Genomic DNA, 18,661 nt, shown 5'->3' with positions numbered 1-18,661 from the left:
TTCAAAATATACTAAATATTTTTTTCACACAAATGTTCTTTACTTTCCAAGAGACCATCACTATCAGCAATTCAAATTTTTATAAGGCTAATCATGAATACAGATCACTATATTTTCTTTTTTTTTTGTGGTGGATTCATTTTGATATTTGGCAAAACTAATACAATTATGTAAAGTTTAAAAATAAAATAAAATTATATTTTCTTATTTTAAGGTCATTTCCTAACATTAGCTACAACGAAAGGTCTCTCCATCCAGATTACATAAGGGCAATTAAAATTTAATTTTAATTTGGGTGATTACAGGTACACAAAAGTTACTTACTTTTACTAGTAACTTTCTATAAATAAAGTTTCAATATTAGTTGGCCAATATTTATTACATAAAAATCTTAAAGGTGTCATTTTAGATCTAATAGGTACAAGTATAAAGTATACATTTTTTTCAAAAGCACAATACTCCTCTTTATACTATACATACATATTATCTAGTTTACTAGCATTTAAAAAACATAACACATTCTAATATAACTACACGAAAAAAGGTATCAGTGGAATTATTGCAAATTCTTTACCCTTTTGCTCATCAAAATCTTAGGGTAAAATAGGAACATGTCTCTTTAGTCAAAAATTCTTCCTTGGAGCAAACATCTCAACAAAAACCAATAATTACAACAGCAGAGGGAGAAAAAATGGGAAAGTTAATGTGGAAAAAAATTAATTTTTACTTTGAAATAAGGTAGGTAGTTGGTATTTTACTTTAGTGGTGTTTTTATTTAGTTTTTGGTGAAGAGAAAAAAAATCAAAAAGCTACTTCTAAGAAAACAGTCCTTTTTTTGTGCTGCTGCTTTTGGTTTTTGTTGCTGTTCAATCTTATATGCTGCATTTTAAAAAAATCTTGCAGCACATATAAAAGGGAGTATATCATATTTTAAACTGTATTTGAAAAAGAAAATTTACATAAAAGGTACATCAACTTTTGTAAAATTTGAAGAATTAAATTCAGATTTGGTTAGTACTGCTTAAGAGTAAAAATTTTAAATAAACATCTGAAGTTTCCCATAAATTGAAATCTTTAACACTGTTAGTACTAAAAGAAATTATGTACAATTATTTCATCCCAATCAGTGCCTTTTGAGTTTAATAACAAAAGCATTTAAAGAAATCCCTGTGGAAAGCTAATTTGAAAGTAAACATGCTTTAAAACTTAAATATAGATCTTTTATTAGTCCCACAACAGGATCAAGATCACTATTAAAATAAAGCCTGGGGCACATTATGATGCTTAAGATTGGTGGGTGGATTTTAATTGACTTGAAGACTGTCATAGTTCTATTATCAGAAAACCTGTAACGCATTTCCAGCATGGAGGACCCATCTGTGCCCACCATCCATCTGTTTAGACGTGATTGGCAAAGTGGTAGGGAACTCGCAGTGGTTGCCTCCGCCTGAAAGGAATAAACCACAGGATCTTCCAACGAGTGCCAAAAACTTCTGAGAAGGTCTGCTGCCATGGCTTTCGGGGCCTCGATCTACAGAAGACAGCATTATTAGTGAAAGACAGCACTCCCATGGTGCACTTCAGTCAGCTAAAACAATACAGGTTGGCTGGGGATCCATTACTGGACTCTGATGAATTGTGTCCCAGCATCACAAATACAGCTTTTCTTTCATTATGGCATGCAGCTGAGTTTTAACTCTGGATAGCAGATATTGTATCTGTGTCGTCAATCAACCTAGGCAACTTTTGAAGCAGAGGAGAATCTCAGGATTAACAGAATGTGTGTCAACAACACAGTAGCAAATCTCTTTTGATGTACTTTCAGGACAAATAATTTAACTTACTTTAGTTAGACAAGGGACAAGAATGATCAGTACTTATTTTGTTTGAAAACTATTACAGCTAGAAGACCCCTACTGTAAGACTGGGTCATGCTTGTCTAGCTCAGACCTTAGACAAGGTACCGAGAAAAAGCCATCATTATATTATCTTTTCACTACATGCACACATTTTTCAAATGTAACCAGTTGTTCACATTTTTAAATAAGAACATTACAGAGTTCACTTTTATACTTACATTTCTTCACAACAGTTTGACATCTTTTCAATAGATGTTGTATCCTATCAAAAATTTAAAAAATTATACTCAGGTATAACAAAGTTTTCAAGGCTTTATTCTATATCTATTTTATGGGCTTTATTCTATATCTACTTTATGATGTTTTTAATCATATTAAGAGAATATTCTGAAGAAATAAACAGTCGGTACTAAGAACTCTAAATTATCTATGTACATTGCTGAAATTCCCTTGGAAAAACAGAATCAATATTACCTTGTGCTAAAAAAAAAAAAAAAAAAATTCAATTACAAACCCCATTCCCCAAATTGTAGGAGTCTCACTTCATTAAAAAATACCTTTTATTACATTTTCCTTGTTGATAATTCTTTTAAAGCCTATAGTTAATTCAACTGTCACATGCTTTCAAAATTAAATATCAAAATATTAAATTAAAGACACTAGTGAACAGAAAACTTTAAAGAGTCAAAAATTGCTACTGGTTATGGATTTCTGTAAACCAACACAAAATTCAACAATGCAGTGTATGCATTTACCATGCTACCACACTACTACTTGAAAAGTAAAGCTAACTGATTAGTATTTAGTAAAAACTGCTTCAAAAGAAAAAACAGTCCCTTCATAATAATGCAATTTCTCATTATGTGTTTTCTAAAAGGCTGTTAACACAATTATATAAGAAAAAGAACTCAATAAAGAGAATAAAGTTTCTAGACATACTAGTCTAATTCATGTTAATGGAAGACTTATCATTAGTCTGAGAAACTGGGATGGATAAGGAATATAGAAATCATTAAAAACACAAGTTACATAATCTTATTTTATATATATATTTACATTTTAAAAATACTTTTAAATAGTACAAAAGAAATTTATTCTTTTTAAATATACAAAAAAGTTAAGAGTTTTCCTCCCTTTACCCTATTTATTAGCTTTCTCATATACAGCAGGTGGGCTGCACTATTATTAAGCAGTACTATTCATGCAAATATTTCTAACTGCAACTCCAATTCCAAGAACTTCTTTACATGTGATTGTCTTCCAATACTACTACTAAAAAATATCTTTGCTTCAAAAAATTCTTTAAAAGAAGTTACATGAATGGCTCACAATAGTAAATTCTTACATATGAACAGCTGTCTAACTTCAGTTGGCCCACACACAGGAAAACAAATCTATGGTTTTTTTAGATGACTAGTAACCAATAACAGAGTTTCACTTGCAGATTTGTCAGGAATGTGTGAGGAGGTTATAGATTAGTTACTCTATATTCACTAATTTCCCTAGCATTTTCTGAAATTCATGATATCCAATGACAATTCTACTCATAATTAACCTTTCCTAGTTCTATTGCATAATTTGCTCAAAATAATGTTTTACTTTGTGAAAACATAGTCTGCAAATACATGTAAACATTGATTAGAGACTCAGAGGAAAGTTGGGGCTCTGGTTCTGTATCTGAAAAAAAAGTGAAGAAAGTAATTTAAATAGTTTCTTAGAATTGATGGCGACAGGTTATTATGAAACAATTAAGACAGCGTGCACAAAAATATGAAGGAAGAAACAGAAAAGAAATTTAAAAGTGTTATGAGGAAAGGTGTATAAATGGCCCTGAATCACAGGTGTGGATAATATTTGAAACTAAAAACTATTTCAGGATAAGGAAAGCAATTATAAGGTTAGACTATTATAACTAGCTAACAGTACGGGAAATTTTTTACCATGCCTAAACTCACAACTTGATTATAATTTTGAGGAATGTGTTTGTGACAGTAAAAGATCAACTTAAAAGACTTTGTATTTAGACTTCCTATGGGGAAAGCTCTTACTTTCAAGTGCTTTTGTTGATATCTTTCTAGAATCTGGTTCAAGAAATAGCAGGAATACTACCTTTCAAGTCATCATAAACAGTTATTCTATCAAAGGATGTAGTGGTTTACCATGACTTTATGAACAGGATTTGTGAGGCAACCTATAAAGGACTATTTTTTTCCTTCTAGAAAGGGCAAATGCTTAGCTCTCAGCTATCCAAAATACTATTATAAGAACAATAAATGGCCAAACATGTCACGAAGTTTTTGCACTGGCCTTTATACAACATACTCAGGGCAACAAAAGTTATCAGCTATCACATTCATACACACAAGAGAAACAGTAAACTAGAAGAGAGATTACTAGTGAAGGAACGGTGACAATTACAAGTTATTTTCAAGTGCCAAACTACATTCAGTATACTTTTTGTTTTGATTTATTTAAGCAGGGAATTGTGGAATATTTCACAGAAAAACTAAAAATAATTTAAATAGATTTTGTTGCAAATAATTCTATTGAACATAAAAGACTCAATACCTTTAGTGACTATCACAGAAGGACCACTAAGATAATTACTATCTTCAAGGAGTAATAAATAATACAATCTTTTAAACTCCTGCTATATGTAGGACAGCTATCTAGAAAAAATAAAATTCCTCAAGGAATGATAAGAAACACATTTTTATTGTGTGTTGTCTACAATCAAAATACCTTATTTCCAATGAAATATTTATGTCTTGTTTATGGTCTAATGATCAAAATAGCCAAGACTTGTGTCAGTCTGTATAACTGAGATAAATGAAAATCCTTTCCTAGTTTAAAAACCAGAAGTTTTCTAAAAAAAAAAAAAAAAAAAGAATAAACTAGAAACAAGCAAGACTTACAGAAATATAGTCCTCATGTATTTTTATCAAATATACTTTGTCTTCTCCTGATGGCTGACCTTACTCTAAGAAATGATTTTTCAGTTTGAGTCTAAGGAAATATGTTTGACTATAAAAGAACGATGTATCTCTCAACTAATTAAGATTATAACTGAAATAAAAAAAAAGTTTCTAATAGGAAGGGAGAGGGAGGTATTATTGCCTATGGGAAAAACTGGGGGTGAGAGAGGCGAAGAGCAAGTATTTATCACCAAACATTTCCTGGTTAACAGATCTGAGAATCTAGTCTTCTTGGGATAGACTGCTTGATGATACAATTCATCCAACTAACTCACTCTGCCTTGAGTTCATCCTCACCAAGCAACACTTTGCTGTGTACATAGCTGTACAGGAGAGTGTACTGCAGAGTCCTTTGGTACCTGACAGTCGTACATAAGGGAATAAATAGTCACCCTGGCTTATATGACTATCACTTTTGCACCTAGAAGTGAGAGTTACTACTTCTAGGCCTGATTAACCCTGGAAACATTTTCAAAATGGAGTTTTCAAATCTATCAAAACAAAGGTCTGAGGGAAATAAGAACGTTCTATCAGAAAGAAGACAGTTCAACCTAACTGCCTGCTCTCATTCATCTTAGTATAGGTCTTCTTGATAGTTTTTACTCTGCTGCACATACCTGACTCAATAACTGCTGATTTAACCTAGAGTAAAAAACACTTTTAAGGAAAGTTTATTTCAACTAGAGATGACATACCTGTTGTGTCTACTAATAATTTCTGTAATTCTAAAACAGACATTAGTTGACTTCCTATAATTTCTGATCAACATACAGAGAGCAACTCATTTCACTTTGTATCTTTCATAGCACCAAACCACACAGAAAGTGGATACTCAATAAATGTTTGCAGCACTAAACTAATCGAACATGGACAGAAATAACATTATTTATCTTTTTTTTTTTTCAATCCAGAGAGAGAAAACTTCCTCCTAACCTTAGACCTCTCTTATCCTTTGAAGTCAAACTCACTATATTACTCACTTGGAAGAGAAAGTTCTTTAAAAATCCATCTTTCACAAAGGATCAGCTATATCTTTTATTAGAGATCTTAAGTTCATATAAACATTTAATCAATCATGAAACCAAACTGATAAGGCAGTAGATCTTACATTTATAGCCACTGAAAATTTCTTTCCAAAAGAATTTCTATACTCCTTTTGTGTGTGTGCTTAGTCGCTCAGTCGTGTCTGACTCTTTGTGACCCCGTGGGCTGTAGCCTGCCAGCCTCTTCTGTCCATATGGATTCTCCAGGCAAGAACACTGGAGTGGGTAGCCACGTCCGTCTCCAGGGCATCTCCCCAACCCAGGGATCAAACCCAGGTCTCCTGCATTGTAGGTGGATTCTTTACCATCTGAGCCACCAGGGAAGTCCAAGAATACTGGAGTGGGTAGCCTATTCCTTCTTCAGGGGAACTTCCCAACCCAGGAATCGAACCAGGGTCTCCTTCATTGCAGGTGGATTCTTTACCAGCTGAGCTACTCAGGTTTTTAATCAGCCTTTTTCTGGCTGTTCAAATACTACTACTGGGTTTTTGTAGGAATCAAATGAATTAATACGTTAGAGCCCTTAATAACTCAATAAATGGCAAACCTAAGTTTTTACTGTAGGACTTAGAGATATCTCAGTTATATTAGATTGTAACTAGACAAAATTATGTTTAAACAAAAGTGGTTTTCATAATTAAAATGACATGGACTGTGGAAGACTACACAGATAAAATATAATGTCCACAAGGGACTTATAATCTGGTTGAAAAAATAAGTAGTAAGTATTATACATAAACCATGATTCATTTACTCATTTATTCCTCTATCAAAAATTTAATAAGTACATACTATACAGTAACAAATAGCTTACAGGCTAGTGACAGTTAAATATATAAGAAATAATTATAGAGAAATATACAGAAGATATCAGAGAGGACGATCATGTATAACAACATGTAAGTAAGCCATACACTATTCTAAAACAGCTGAAAACTTATGTTTGCAATCAACAATCAACTCAAGGTCAATTATCCTTACATTTTTAATACAAAACTATACTTTTAAGAAGATTTTTTGTTATCAGTAGAAGATGGGCTAATGTGCCCCTTTGGCTTGGATTTGAGGAGTAAGTAATATAGGGACAGAATGTGACAGAGAAAAACGTAAGAATCACTGTGGAAAAAGATCTACAAAGTTAACTGTAAATATAAAGTTCACTGTTTTCTCCAATCCTGTAAGTTGTAAAGTCAGAGTAAAAATTCATGTGGATTCAGAACATGAAACAATAAAGTAGGGAAAATCACAATTAAAAGGGAAACTCATAAATGTTTAGCTTCCTTACCAAAAAAAAAAAAAAAGCATCTACTTAATCACTGAAGCAATTAGTCATGCCTAAAGAAAATTAAAATGCACTATTCCTATTTTAAAAAGTACAGAAATAGACCTAAGTTGTTTTAAATGACTTTTAATCTTATCAGAAATAGTTAATTAATTACACTGAATAAAGAGAGAGGATGTAGTATAAATACATTTACACACAGGAACAGTTTTATGCTAAAGAGCAATCCAATTCCACACATAATAATCATGATGCTAGGAGGCATTTTTAGAAAGAAAGCTTTTCTATTACTAGGCAATGTAACTTAGCATGTATTTAAACTAATTCTTTTGCTAGAGTGAACCTAGTTTCCATACAGGTCTCTACTGTATCCAAAATTCAAAGAAATATTATAGCCAATATTAGAATATGATACTGAAAACATATAAAAAGTAACATTTTAAATTTTAATGATTTTTCTAGGTTTTAAAAAGCTACACAAATACTTCCTGTAATATTATAATTAGAAATGCTGTATTAGAAACATATTTTGTTTTTATTAAATGAAAATATAATTCAGAAAGGAAAACAAAATGTTGCACAGAACTCCCTTTATAGAAATGTAAGTGAGCTAGGTTCGGCATAATTGGCAATGATATCCATATTTGCAATGCTGATTTGGAGCTGAGTAAACCAAACAATTTGTACAGAGATTGTACTAAACACTTAATTCATCACATTGATTCAGGGGATACTTAGCAAAATTTCATGATAAGTCTTAGGGCTACATTTTTGGGTACATGTCTAAAAGGCAGGTAAGTTCACTAACTCTGATTAGTAAGAATGCTATTTAATAGATAATCTCATTTAAGCTAATTTAACATTTTGAACATAAGATACTCTTCACTGTAAAACATAATCAAGTTAAAATTAAAGTCACTCCTGCATCTGTGAGTCTGTCTATGTTTATTTAGGTGATCATGAGTGAGAATTTAGGGAGGAAAACATTTTCTCCTTTTATTTTGAAAAGCTTTGCTCTAAGCTATCCTCAGTAATTTAAGTAGTGGTCCAAAAATAGTACCTGTGAGACCAAATATAAAAAGCTCAAAATTTTTTTCTTTGGGAACTTAAAGCCTTTTACAAAATTGCAACTAAATATATCTTCCTCAGCCTACCCTCAACCTCACCACAACTGAGAAAAGCACTGAGCTCCAGAGACGCCATCAAAAGCTTCAGCTTTTATACAAACTCCACGGTGCCCTGAAAATAAAAATGCATGTATACAAAACTGAGATAAACTGTCAGAACAGTGTCATGGTATACAATAGCTCACTGTCAGACCCTCACCAGAAGGCGCTGTACCAGCTGTTACAGGCTTCTTGATTAACTCTCTCCAAGCCCAGTGACTGAAAACATGACTGATACAATCACCCAGCACTATTAGTATTGGCGCTCATCAGAATGGACATTATTCTTGGCTGTGTGTGAACTACTGCATGATAAGAAATACTGACAACAGCAATTACACTAATAACATCACTATCCATTTCATTCAGGAACAAACAAAAAGGCTAAATAGTCTAAGTGAGGAATAATTAGAATAATCTGTTCCCTAAATAAAGAATGTTTCAAAGCAGACTTTGAAAACACTTTTAACCTCAATATTAATTTTAGTCAAAAGGAGAAAGAATATATATTTAAACCTTGTTTTTTAAAATTAAGTCTAAAATAATCAAAGGTAATCCTGAAAAACTGGGTTTAAGATTAGTCTATTTCATAGGAACATCTGGCTGGGTTGAAATCTTTTAACCTTGGAAATGGGATCACAAATCGAGTATTTTTAAATTTAAGTAATTTCTAATTATTTTATCTGGGTCACAGTAATTTGTCTTACCAGGTCTAAAATGACACTGGATTATCATTAACTATGATTATCCTGTTACCTTCTACTATCAGTAAAAAGATGGGATTTTCCCTCTTCTACAGGAAGGAAATGGTTTATTTTTCCAAGTAAAGGCAGATGATGGGAAAAAATTACCAAAAATGAACATGTAGCTTCCTCAAAACTTCAATCTAAACCTAAATAGAGACAGCATTTGCTCTGCTTGCTTGTTGTCTATTTCAAACTATATAATTACATAATTTCTATAATGAAATGATATTCCTACCAATGTTTTCCAAAAATGTATCTTGGTCTTTGAGGTGCAGGAGTAGGGGAAGGAGAAACACATCAATGGAAGGATTAAATTTACCATGATTCCTTCTCCTCCTTTTCTTTTTTAGGCTACCTGACAAATTTGTCACTACTTTCACATTGTAAAGAGAGATCCATGGATTTTGACAGTGACAAAAAGATGTCCAGATGTGAAATATCCTATAGGTAGTATCAATTTTTTTCATTAAATTAAACAGGAGGCATATGTTATAAAGAAAGGAAGCAAAATCTATATTTTAAACTTTAACATTAAATCTATTTTAAATATGAATAATTCACTAGATTTAAAATTAAATATTGAATACATTAACGACTTTATATAATTAAGCCCTAAAGAACCTTAAATCAATGTGGGAAGTAGTGCATTCTGGAAACTTTAAAAAAAAAACAACTTTTTTTCATTAAAAAGAGTGGTACTTGAAGTACCTTATGAGAACCCTGGTAAATGCAATTGAAATTTACTATAATTTTTAGGGATTTAGATTCAAGAGGAAGTACAGTAACTAAAGGTTGGACTAGCAAATGGAATATATAAACAGCAGGTAAATTTTATAAAGAAAGGAAGCAAAAAATCTTCATTTTAAACTTTAATTTTAACACTAAATACTATTTAAAATACTAATCAATTCATTATATTTAAAATTAAACAATGAATATATAACAACTTTATATAATTAAGCCCTAAAGAATCTTATATCAGTGTGGCTAGTAGTGCATTCTGGAAATGAAAAAAATTTTTTTTCTTCAAAGAGTGGTACTTGAAGTACACCATGAATGCCCAGGTAAATGCAATTGAAATTTACTTTTTTTTTTTTTAGGGATTTAGATTCGAGAGGAAGTGCAGTGACTAAAGGCTGAACTAACAGAATGTATTCTGTCTCTTAATACTTGCATTCTTTTTCAAATGTTTCACAAATGTTTAATTTCTATAGACATGAGACCTGTCTACTATACTGTATGTATACAGAAAGAGATGAAACTTTGGGAGAGAGCTTTATTAACAACTGGAATTTCTACTCAGGGGCTTCCCGGGTAGCTCAGCCGATAAAGAATCTGCCTGCAGAGCAGGAGACCTGGGTTTGATCCCTGGGTTGGGAAGATCCCCTGGAGAAGGAAATGGCAAACCACTCCAGTATCCTTGCCTGGAAAATACCATGGACAGAAGAGCCAGGCAGGCTGCAGAGTACAGGGTTGCAAAGAGTCTGGCACGACTGAGCAACAAACACACACTCAGGTTTAGAAATGTCACAACCTTAAAACCAATATCCCTATCTTAAGAAAGACAATGAAATGTGGTTCAATATTATAGCAAAAGAGAACATACAATTTGAAAATTAATATTAATGTACTGGTAGTCTGAAACACAGAAGGGAACCTGATACTGTATATCCTTGAAAAAGCATAAATAACTATATATATATAAATTATATAACTATACTATAAATAACTTTAGGTCCAACTCAGAAGTGAATCAGATATGATAAGTAGTTTTATATCCAACTCAGAAGTGATACAAAAATTTGAGAGCAGACATTCTTAAATGATCTTGAAGCCTACTCTGCCAAACCCCATTTTCTGAAGCTACTAGGACTGCTTAGGTGAGAAGGAAATTGTTACTGTCAGCTATAAGCCTGACAACTCTCAGAAGTAACTTGTAGTCTTAACAGCAATGCTATCAAATGTCCATTTCCAGTCATTAACCACAGGAAATTAGGGAAATCAGAGAAACTTCATTTCAGGAAATATAAATATGATTTGGAAAAACTCAAAAGTAGAAATTTTTAAATGCAAGCATAATCTGGCAATTTAGACTCAACTTATGAATGGACTATAAAGTGATAATTATGAATGGGTATAAAAGCAGAGAAAAAAGATTTTAGGGGAAGATCTATCCTCGTCCACAGAAATATGATCAATATCATATTATTTATCAACACCATTAGACATCACAAGAGATATTAGAAAATAAATCAAGCCACTGAATAATAACAAAGGTATATCTAAACAGATATCATCCAATCCATGAATGACCAATAAACACATGAAGAAGTGTTAAATATCATTAGTCATCAAGGAAATGTAAATTAAAACAACTGTTTATTATTAAAACCTATAGAACAGTGAAAGTGAAAGAGGAGAGTGAAAAAGTTGGCTTAAAGCTCAACATTCAGAAAACAAAGATCATGGCATCTGGTCCTATCACTTCATGGCAAATAGATGGGGAAACAGTGGACACAGTGGCTGACTTTATTTTTCTGGGTTCCAAAATCACTGCAGATGGTGATTGCAGCCATGAAATTAAAAGACATTTGCTCCTATGAAGGAAAGTTATGACCAACATAGACAGCATATTAAAAAGCAGAGACATTACTTTGCCAACAAAGGTCCGTCTAGTCAAGGCTATGGTTTTTCCAGTGGTCATGTATGGATGTGAGAGTTGGACTATAAAGAAAGCTGAGCACCAAAGAATTGATGCTTTTGAACTGTGGTATTGGAGAAGACTCTTGAGAGTCCCTTGGACTGCAAGGAAATCCAACCAGTCCATCCTAATGGAGATCAGTCCTGGGTGTTCATTGGAGGGACTGATGTTGAAGCTGAAACTCCAATACTTTGGCCACCTCATGAGAAGTGCTGACTCATTTGAAAAGACCCTGATTCTGGGAAAGATTGAGGGCAGGAGGAGAAGGGGACGACAGAGGATGAGATGGTTGTATGTTATCACCGACTCGATGGACATGGGTTTGGGTGGAGTCCGGGAGTTGGTGATGGACAGGGAGGCTTGGCATGCTGCGGTTCATGGGGTCGCAGAGAGTCAGACAAAACTGAACGACTGAACTGAACTGAACAGCTGCAATTAAAAAGACTGGCAACAATAAATATTGATGAGTATGTAAAGTAACCAGAATTCTCATACACTGTTGGTGAGATTGCAAAATGGTACAATCACTTGGGGAAGAGGCCGGGCAGTTTCTTATGAAATAAAAGATAAACCTATCTTAGTTCAGTACAGTTCAGTCACTCAGTCGTGTCGACTCCTTGCGACCCCATGAATCGCAGCATGCCAGGCCTCCCTGTCCATCACCAACTCCCGGAGTTCACCCAGAATCGTGTCCATCGAGTCAGTGATGCCATCCAGCCATCTCATCCTCTGTCGTCCCCTTCTCCTCCTGCCCCCAATCCCTCCCAGCATCAGAGTCTTTTCCAATGAGTCAACTCTTCGCATGAGGTTGCCAAAGTACTGGAGTTTCAGCTTTAGCATCATTCCTTCCAAAGAAATCCCAGGGCTGATCTCCTTCAGAATGGACTGGTTGGATCTCCTTGCAGTCCAAGGGACTCTCAAGAGTCTTCTCCAACACCACAGTTCAAAAGCATCAATTCTTTAGTGCTCAGCTTTCTTCACAGTCCAACTCTCACATCCATACATGACCACTGGAAAAACCATAGCCTTGACTAGACGGACCTTTGTTGGCAAAGTAATGTCTCTGCTTTTGAACATGCTATCTAGGTTGGTCAAAACTTTCCTTCCAAGGAGTAAGCATCTTTTAATTTCATGGCTGCAGTCACCATCTGCAGTGATCTTGGAGCCCAGAAAAATAAAGTCTGACACTGTTTCCACTGTTTCCCCATCTATTTGCCATGAAGTGATGGGACCAGATGCCATGATCTTCGTTTTCTGAATGCTGATCTTTAAGCCAACTTTTTCACTCTCCACTTTCACTTTCATCAAGAGGCTTTTTAGTTCCTCTTCACTTGACCAGCAATTCTTCTCCTAGATATTTACCCAAGGATATGAAAACATGTTTCCACAAAAATACTTGAACAAGAACGTTCATAGCATTTTTATTGATAATTACCAAATTCTGGAACCAGACCAGTTGTCTATTAATAGAATATATAAACAAATTGTGGTATAGTCATATAATGGAATATATTCGGTAATAAAAAGAAATTATCAGTACATGTAAAACATGGATAAATCAAAAAACATTATGCTGAAAGAAAGAAGACCTAGATAAATGGATACGAATCAAGTTCTGTAACCAATTCTGATCTATGATAAAAAAAAAAAACCAGATCAATGCTGCTTCTTCATAGCACATAGGTCTGACAAGAGGCATGAGAGAACGTTCTAGGGTAACGGTAGCAGCTCTACTGTGAAAGAGGGTTGGGATGTGCATGTATGCATTTATGCCATTGTATGTAAATCTTGTCTATGATACATTTGGAGTAAATTTACATAAATGTATGAGTTAAGGGCTCAACTTCATTCTTTTGCATGTGGATACCTAGTTGTCTCAGCAGCATTTGTTGACTTTTCCTTCCCCCATTGAATATCTGTTCTAGATACAAATCCCGTATCGGTACTCATATAAATGGAGTCATACAAATCTGTAACCTTTTGTGACTGGTTTCTTTCACTCAGCATAAGGCTCTCTGGGTTCATCCATGTTGTTGCATGCATCATACTTCACTTCTTTTCAAAGCCAAATAATATTCCGTTTTATGGACACACCACATTTCATGTATCCATTTAGCTGATAGATATGTGGACTGCTTTCACTTTTGGCCTATTATGACTAATGCTGCTATAAATATTCATATACAAATTTTTGTGTGAACATATGTTTCAATTTTCTTGGGAATATACCTAAGAGTGGAATTGCTGAATAAAAGATAATATATGTTTAACTTTTTAAAGAACTGTCAGAATAGTTTCTAACGTATATGCACCATTTTACATTCCCACTAGCAGTGTATGAGGGTTCTGATGCCTCTGCATTCTCACCTCTGATATTATCTTTATTATACCCTCCTGGAGAAGGCAATGGCACCCCACTCCAGTACTCTTGCCTGGAAAATCCCATGGACGGAGGGGCCTGGTGGGCTGCGGTCCATGGGGTCACTAGGAGTTGGACACGACTAAGCGACTTCACTTTATTTTTTCACTTTCATGCATTGGAGAAGGAAATGGCAACCCACTCCAGTGTTCTTGCCTGAAGAAGAAGTGTTCTCTCCCTCCCCGGACATGACTGGTGAGCTGCCATCTATGGGGTCACAAAGAGTCAGACACGACTGAAGCGACTTAGCAGCAGTAGCAGCACCCCCACCAATAACAAATGAGAAAGCCTATTTACATCTGAAATGCAGTGTATTTCCAAACGTTTTTTTGGAAGTTTTTTTTTCTTGTTTTGTTTTTCTCAGTGTTATTTTTCACATTTTTAAAATCTTTTCTGTTGTGACAAGTCCACTTTGGCTAATAAACACATGCAAAAAAAAAAAAAAAAGCCCTTTACTTACTAATAAAATGTTTATACCTGCAACTCTATTTTTTGGAATTTACCTTAAATTAGTAGTTAAAAGAGAAAAGTAGAGATGTTCAAAGAGCTATTTGTAATATAGAAAAAAAACTGCATAGTAGATACTGATCAACAGAAAAATGATTAATTAAAATATGATGTAGTCACTAAAAAGTACATCAAACTATCAAAAACTATAAACATGAAGTTTGAAGCCATATAAAACTACTTTAAGCTAATTTTAAAAGCAGGATACCAAATTACATGTACATTCTGTACATTGATTATAACTACTTTATAATTACACAGGCATACAAAAATGGTACTATATAAATGACTATGGGTAAGTTTCTCTTTATATTTCTAAACTTTCTGTAACTTTTTAGAATTAAGTTCATAATTAGGACATATGTTCATAAATACATTACATTAAAAACATACTTACTGTGATGATGCCAATTAGTTGAGTATAAAACAGTCCAGTTATTCCAACTAACATTGTAATGCCCATAAAGGCAGCTAGTCTCATTATGGCCAATTCATGTCTGACAACAAAGAGGTCCTATAAGAAAAAGAAAGTCTTAAAAACAATTCAAAAATCACTTACAATTGCAATAATAATCAAGAACTGAGCCATAACAATTTCCCTTATTATCTTAAAAGAACTATACTTCCCTTTTATGAGTTTATTCCACTTTTAGAAAATATATAAATATCTGAAATTATCAAAACTAATTGTTTGTAGTTCACAATAGCAAGCTGAAAAACAGGATTTTACTACTGTATTATCAAATAAAAACTCAATCCTAAAGTTGCAAATTACCCATGCTCATTTGGAGCAAAAACAAAACATTCTTCCAAAAAAAAAAAAAAGATGGTGCACAATTTCTGGTTCATCAAACAAAAGTTTTATTATGGCACTGCTAAAAAGCTTGAATGTACAAGTCTGATTCATAATATTAAAGTTCAAATGGCCAAGATACCTGGAGATTATGTATTTTGGTCAAAATGAGAGGGACACACAAACAATAGGATCACATGAACAGCTCTCCTCAATTCCACCTCATTCATTCATTCACTCATCCAGCTACCACTGCCAAGCACTGAGCTATGTAGGAGAAATGTAAAAATGATAAAGTTATGTTTGTGCCCTCAAAAAGTGTGCAATTTATTCACAGAGAGAAGCCAACTTCGCAAAACCCCAGAACAATGAGCTATATGGAATCTATATATGGAATTTAACAGGAATGTGTGCACAGAGGGCAGGAGAAACACAGAGGAATGCCTGGACTGGAAGGTTAGAAAGAGAAAAGATGTGAGGGGAAGCTGATTTTCCAGCCCAGGGCATGAAGAAGAGAATCTTGAAAGTGATCCAAAGAAACTGTGGCAGGAGGTCAGGAAAACAAGGAGAAGCCATTTCAATTACCCTCACAGTTCTTTCATTCTCTCTCCCTCCTCTGGATAGACTAGTCCAGTCAAGGGAGACAAAGCGGAAGAACAAAGACTTCTGGAAGCCTGTTGCTGCGAAGCTTTGGAGTAAAAAAGTCATGGTGGATAAAAAGCAACAAAGGAATGGGAAGGACCCCAAAACATAACCATCCACATGCTTTTTTTAATACTGATTCAGGTTAAGGCTTAACAGTACTCTGGTAGCAATACCAGCAACAGGGAGGTCACTGAACATAATGATCTTGTTAGAAACAAAAGAACTGATGCTCTTCTGTGTACCACAGGGATCATCCACCAGGCTCAAGCACAACTCTGAGTCCACACTCAAACCACCCAGTTTATTAGCCGGGAAGAAATTAAAATTCACCAAGACACTTACGATGTTACATAATAGTCACATATTAGGCAGTCATTTCAAAACTTGAGTAAAAACAGAATAGAGAATCCCTACAAAACATGTAAAGAGGAAAAGATGGGACTATAAATGCCACCACGAATTCAGTACAGTAAGCTCTTCTACGATGCTTTTTCAAAGCACAAATATGTTCCAATATGACTGATATATTAAGTAACAATTTGACCATAGCGAGGCTCTTGTGTTTGTTTATACGTGATTTTATCTGCAAGAAACCCAAGATGAACAATAAAATCTTCACCCAAGCCATGCTGGAATACTCAAAATACACACTGTCAAACATCTACCCGCTACCTCAACTTGTCATAAGTGTTATAAGTCACATTCATCCACATCTGGTATTAAATTTCCCCTCCAATTTCACATGACTCTCCTCCCATCACTTGTAATAACTCACATAAGGCAACCCTTCTGGATACTCACTTCCACGAGAAAATTTTAGGTCTCTTCTAAGGTAAAACGCTATGTTCCTTATAGCATATCTTAACTAGTTAACATGTAAAACCATGCTGCTGTTTTTATTAGGTGTCCTTTTTAAGTGTCACTGACAAAGTTTTTGAATATTTTCATTTCTCTGCATAACCCCTATGGTTTTCTTTGAATGATTTTGCACAGTGGGGCAAATTTTAGGAATTCACACACTGTGCTATGTAGAGCTCACCCTAATAAAAAAATATATGGTCCCCAATTTACAATGGTTCACCTTATGATTTTTTGACTTTAAGATAGTGCAACTTCAGATATTTTCAATTTAGGATGGGTTTATCATGATGCATCCCACTGTAAGCCAAGGAAAATCTATGACACATGTGACCAAATAAAATGCATCCTCTTTTTCCCCAGTGAAAAGATTAAAAAACTCTTTGCCAACTAGAATTTATACCTCTTAGGGATGAAAAGATCTATGTAAAATTACATTTATCCACTTAGATATACATTTATTATTAAGAGTATTTGTGTAAAATAGTAAAATAATTCAAAAGTTGCTTTTTATCACTTTTTCAAAAAATGTATTTCAATTTTATACACACATAATTAACATTAGTACTAAATCCATATTTTGAGGCATTTAACACACATCTCCAGAGCACAACATCTTTACTTCTACCTTCGATTTTTCTTTATTTATTTTTTTAGATACAGTACTTTTGAATCCAAAAATCGGCTTGGGAAATTTTATCTAAATCACAAGTACCCATTTGCTATTCGAAGCTTTACTACATAATCAGTGTTAAGCCTGAATTATGGCTCTCCAAAAACTTGTATGTTGAAGTCCTCATCCCACCCCATCTTCAGTACTTCAGAATGTTACCATATTTGGAGAAAAGGCCTTTAGAGAGCAGATGAAGTTAAATGCGACGCTTAGGGTGGGCACTAATCCAATCCGACGAGTACCCTTATTAGGAGGAAACTGAGAAACACAGAGAGACACATGCATGTTGAAGCCCATAGGCGAGACCACACGAGGGCATTGCGACGAGGGGCCACCTGCAGAAAGGCCTCCAGCGGAGCCAGAACTGCTGATGTCCCAATCGTGGGCTCCCAGGCTCTGGAATTATGAGAAAATGTCTTTCTGTTGTTGGTGTCCCCCAGTCTGTGGTAAACTGTATCAGCCCTAGAAAACTAATAATACAGTAACTGTGTTTATAGTTTTCATTTCTTCCCATTTTTGTTAAGAAATGAGTTTATACATAGATGAACACGGAAAACACAAGTTCAGTTTAGAGAAAAGAACCTGGACATCTGAGAACATACACAGGCTTTCCTCACTGCATTTCTTCCCCGTCATATCCAATCCCTCATCCCTAACTTAAGGGAAAGGTCACTGATTGGTTCTTCAGACATTTTCGATGCTATGTTTCTATTGCTTATTACAATATCTTTTCATACTCTGAGTCTACTTTTTCATTCTCTTTATGGCAACTTTTGATAACCCCACATTCTTAATGTAGTCCAATTTATCAATCTTTTCTTTTAGTGCTTTTTGTTTCATATTTAGGAAATCCTTCCCAGTCCTGAGGTAATAATGACATTCTACATCATCTTCTAAAGCTTTTAAAAGCTTTATAATTTTGCCTTTCATATTTGGGTCACTAATCCACTTGGAACTCATTTTTGTACACAGAGAAATACATGGTTCTGAATTT

At 34.2% G+C, this 18,661-nt stretch overlaps 1 protein-coding gene across 6 annotated transcripts in view; it reads right to left on the bottom strand.

Annotated features, from left to right (window-relative positions):
• Positions 1-1,198: 1,198 nt before the first annotated feature.
• The window catches only part of ZDHHC21 (zDHHC palmitoyltransferase 21), a 67,294-nt gene continuing 49,831 nt past the window's right edge, over positions 1,199-18,661 (bottom strand). For all 6 annotated transcript variants that reach the window (XM_086415073.1, XM_086415077.1, XM_086415075.1 and 3 more), the window contains 3 exons: positions 15,096-15,212; positions 2,078-2,121; positions 1,199-1,531 (listed from right to left, as the gene is read on the bottom strand). In XM_086415073.1, the coding sequence (XP_086271199.1) occupies positions 1,399-1,531; positions 2,078-2,121; positions 15,096-15,212 (294 nt within the window). In that variant the 3' untranslated portion in view covers positions 1,199-1,398. The remainder of the gene's footprint in view (positions 1,532-2,077; positions 2,122-15,095; positions 15,213-18,661) is intronic.

Source organism: Bos grunniens, chromosome 8 (assembly GCF_055505025.1).
Source record: "Bos grunniens cultivar Pamir isolate PY7600 chromosome 8, Bosgru_T2T1.0, whole genome shotgun sequence".
Lineage (NCBI taxonomy): Eukaryota > Metazoa > Chordata > Mammalia > Artiodactyla > Bovidae > Bos > Bos grunniens.
This window is presented reverse-complemented; position numbering and strand designations above follow the sequence as displayed.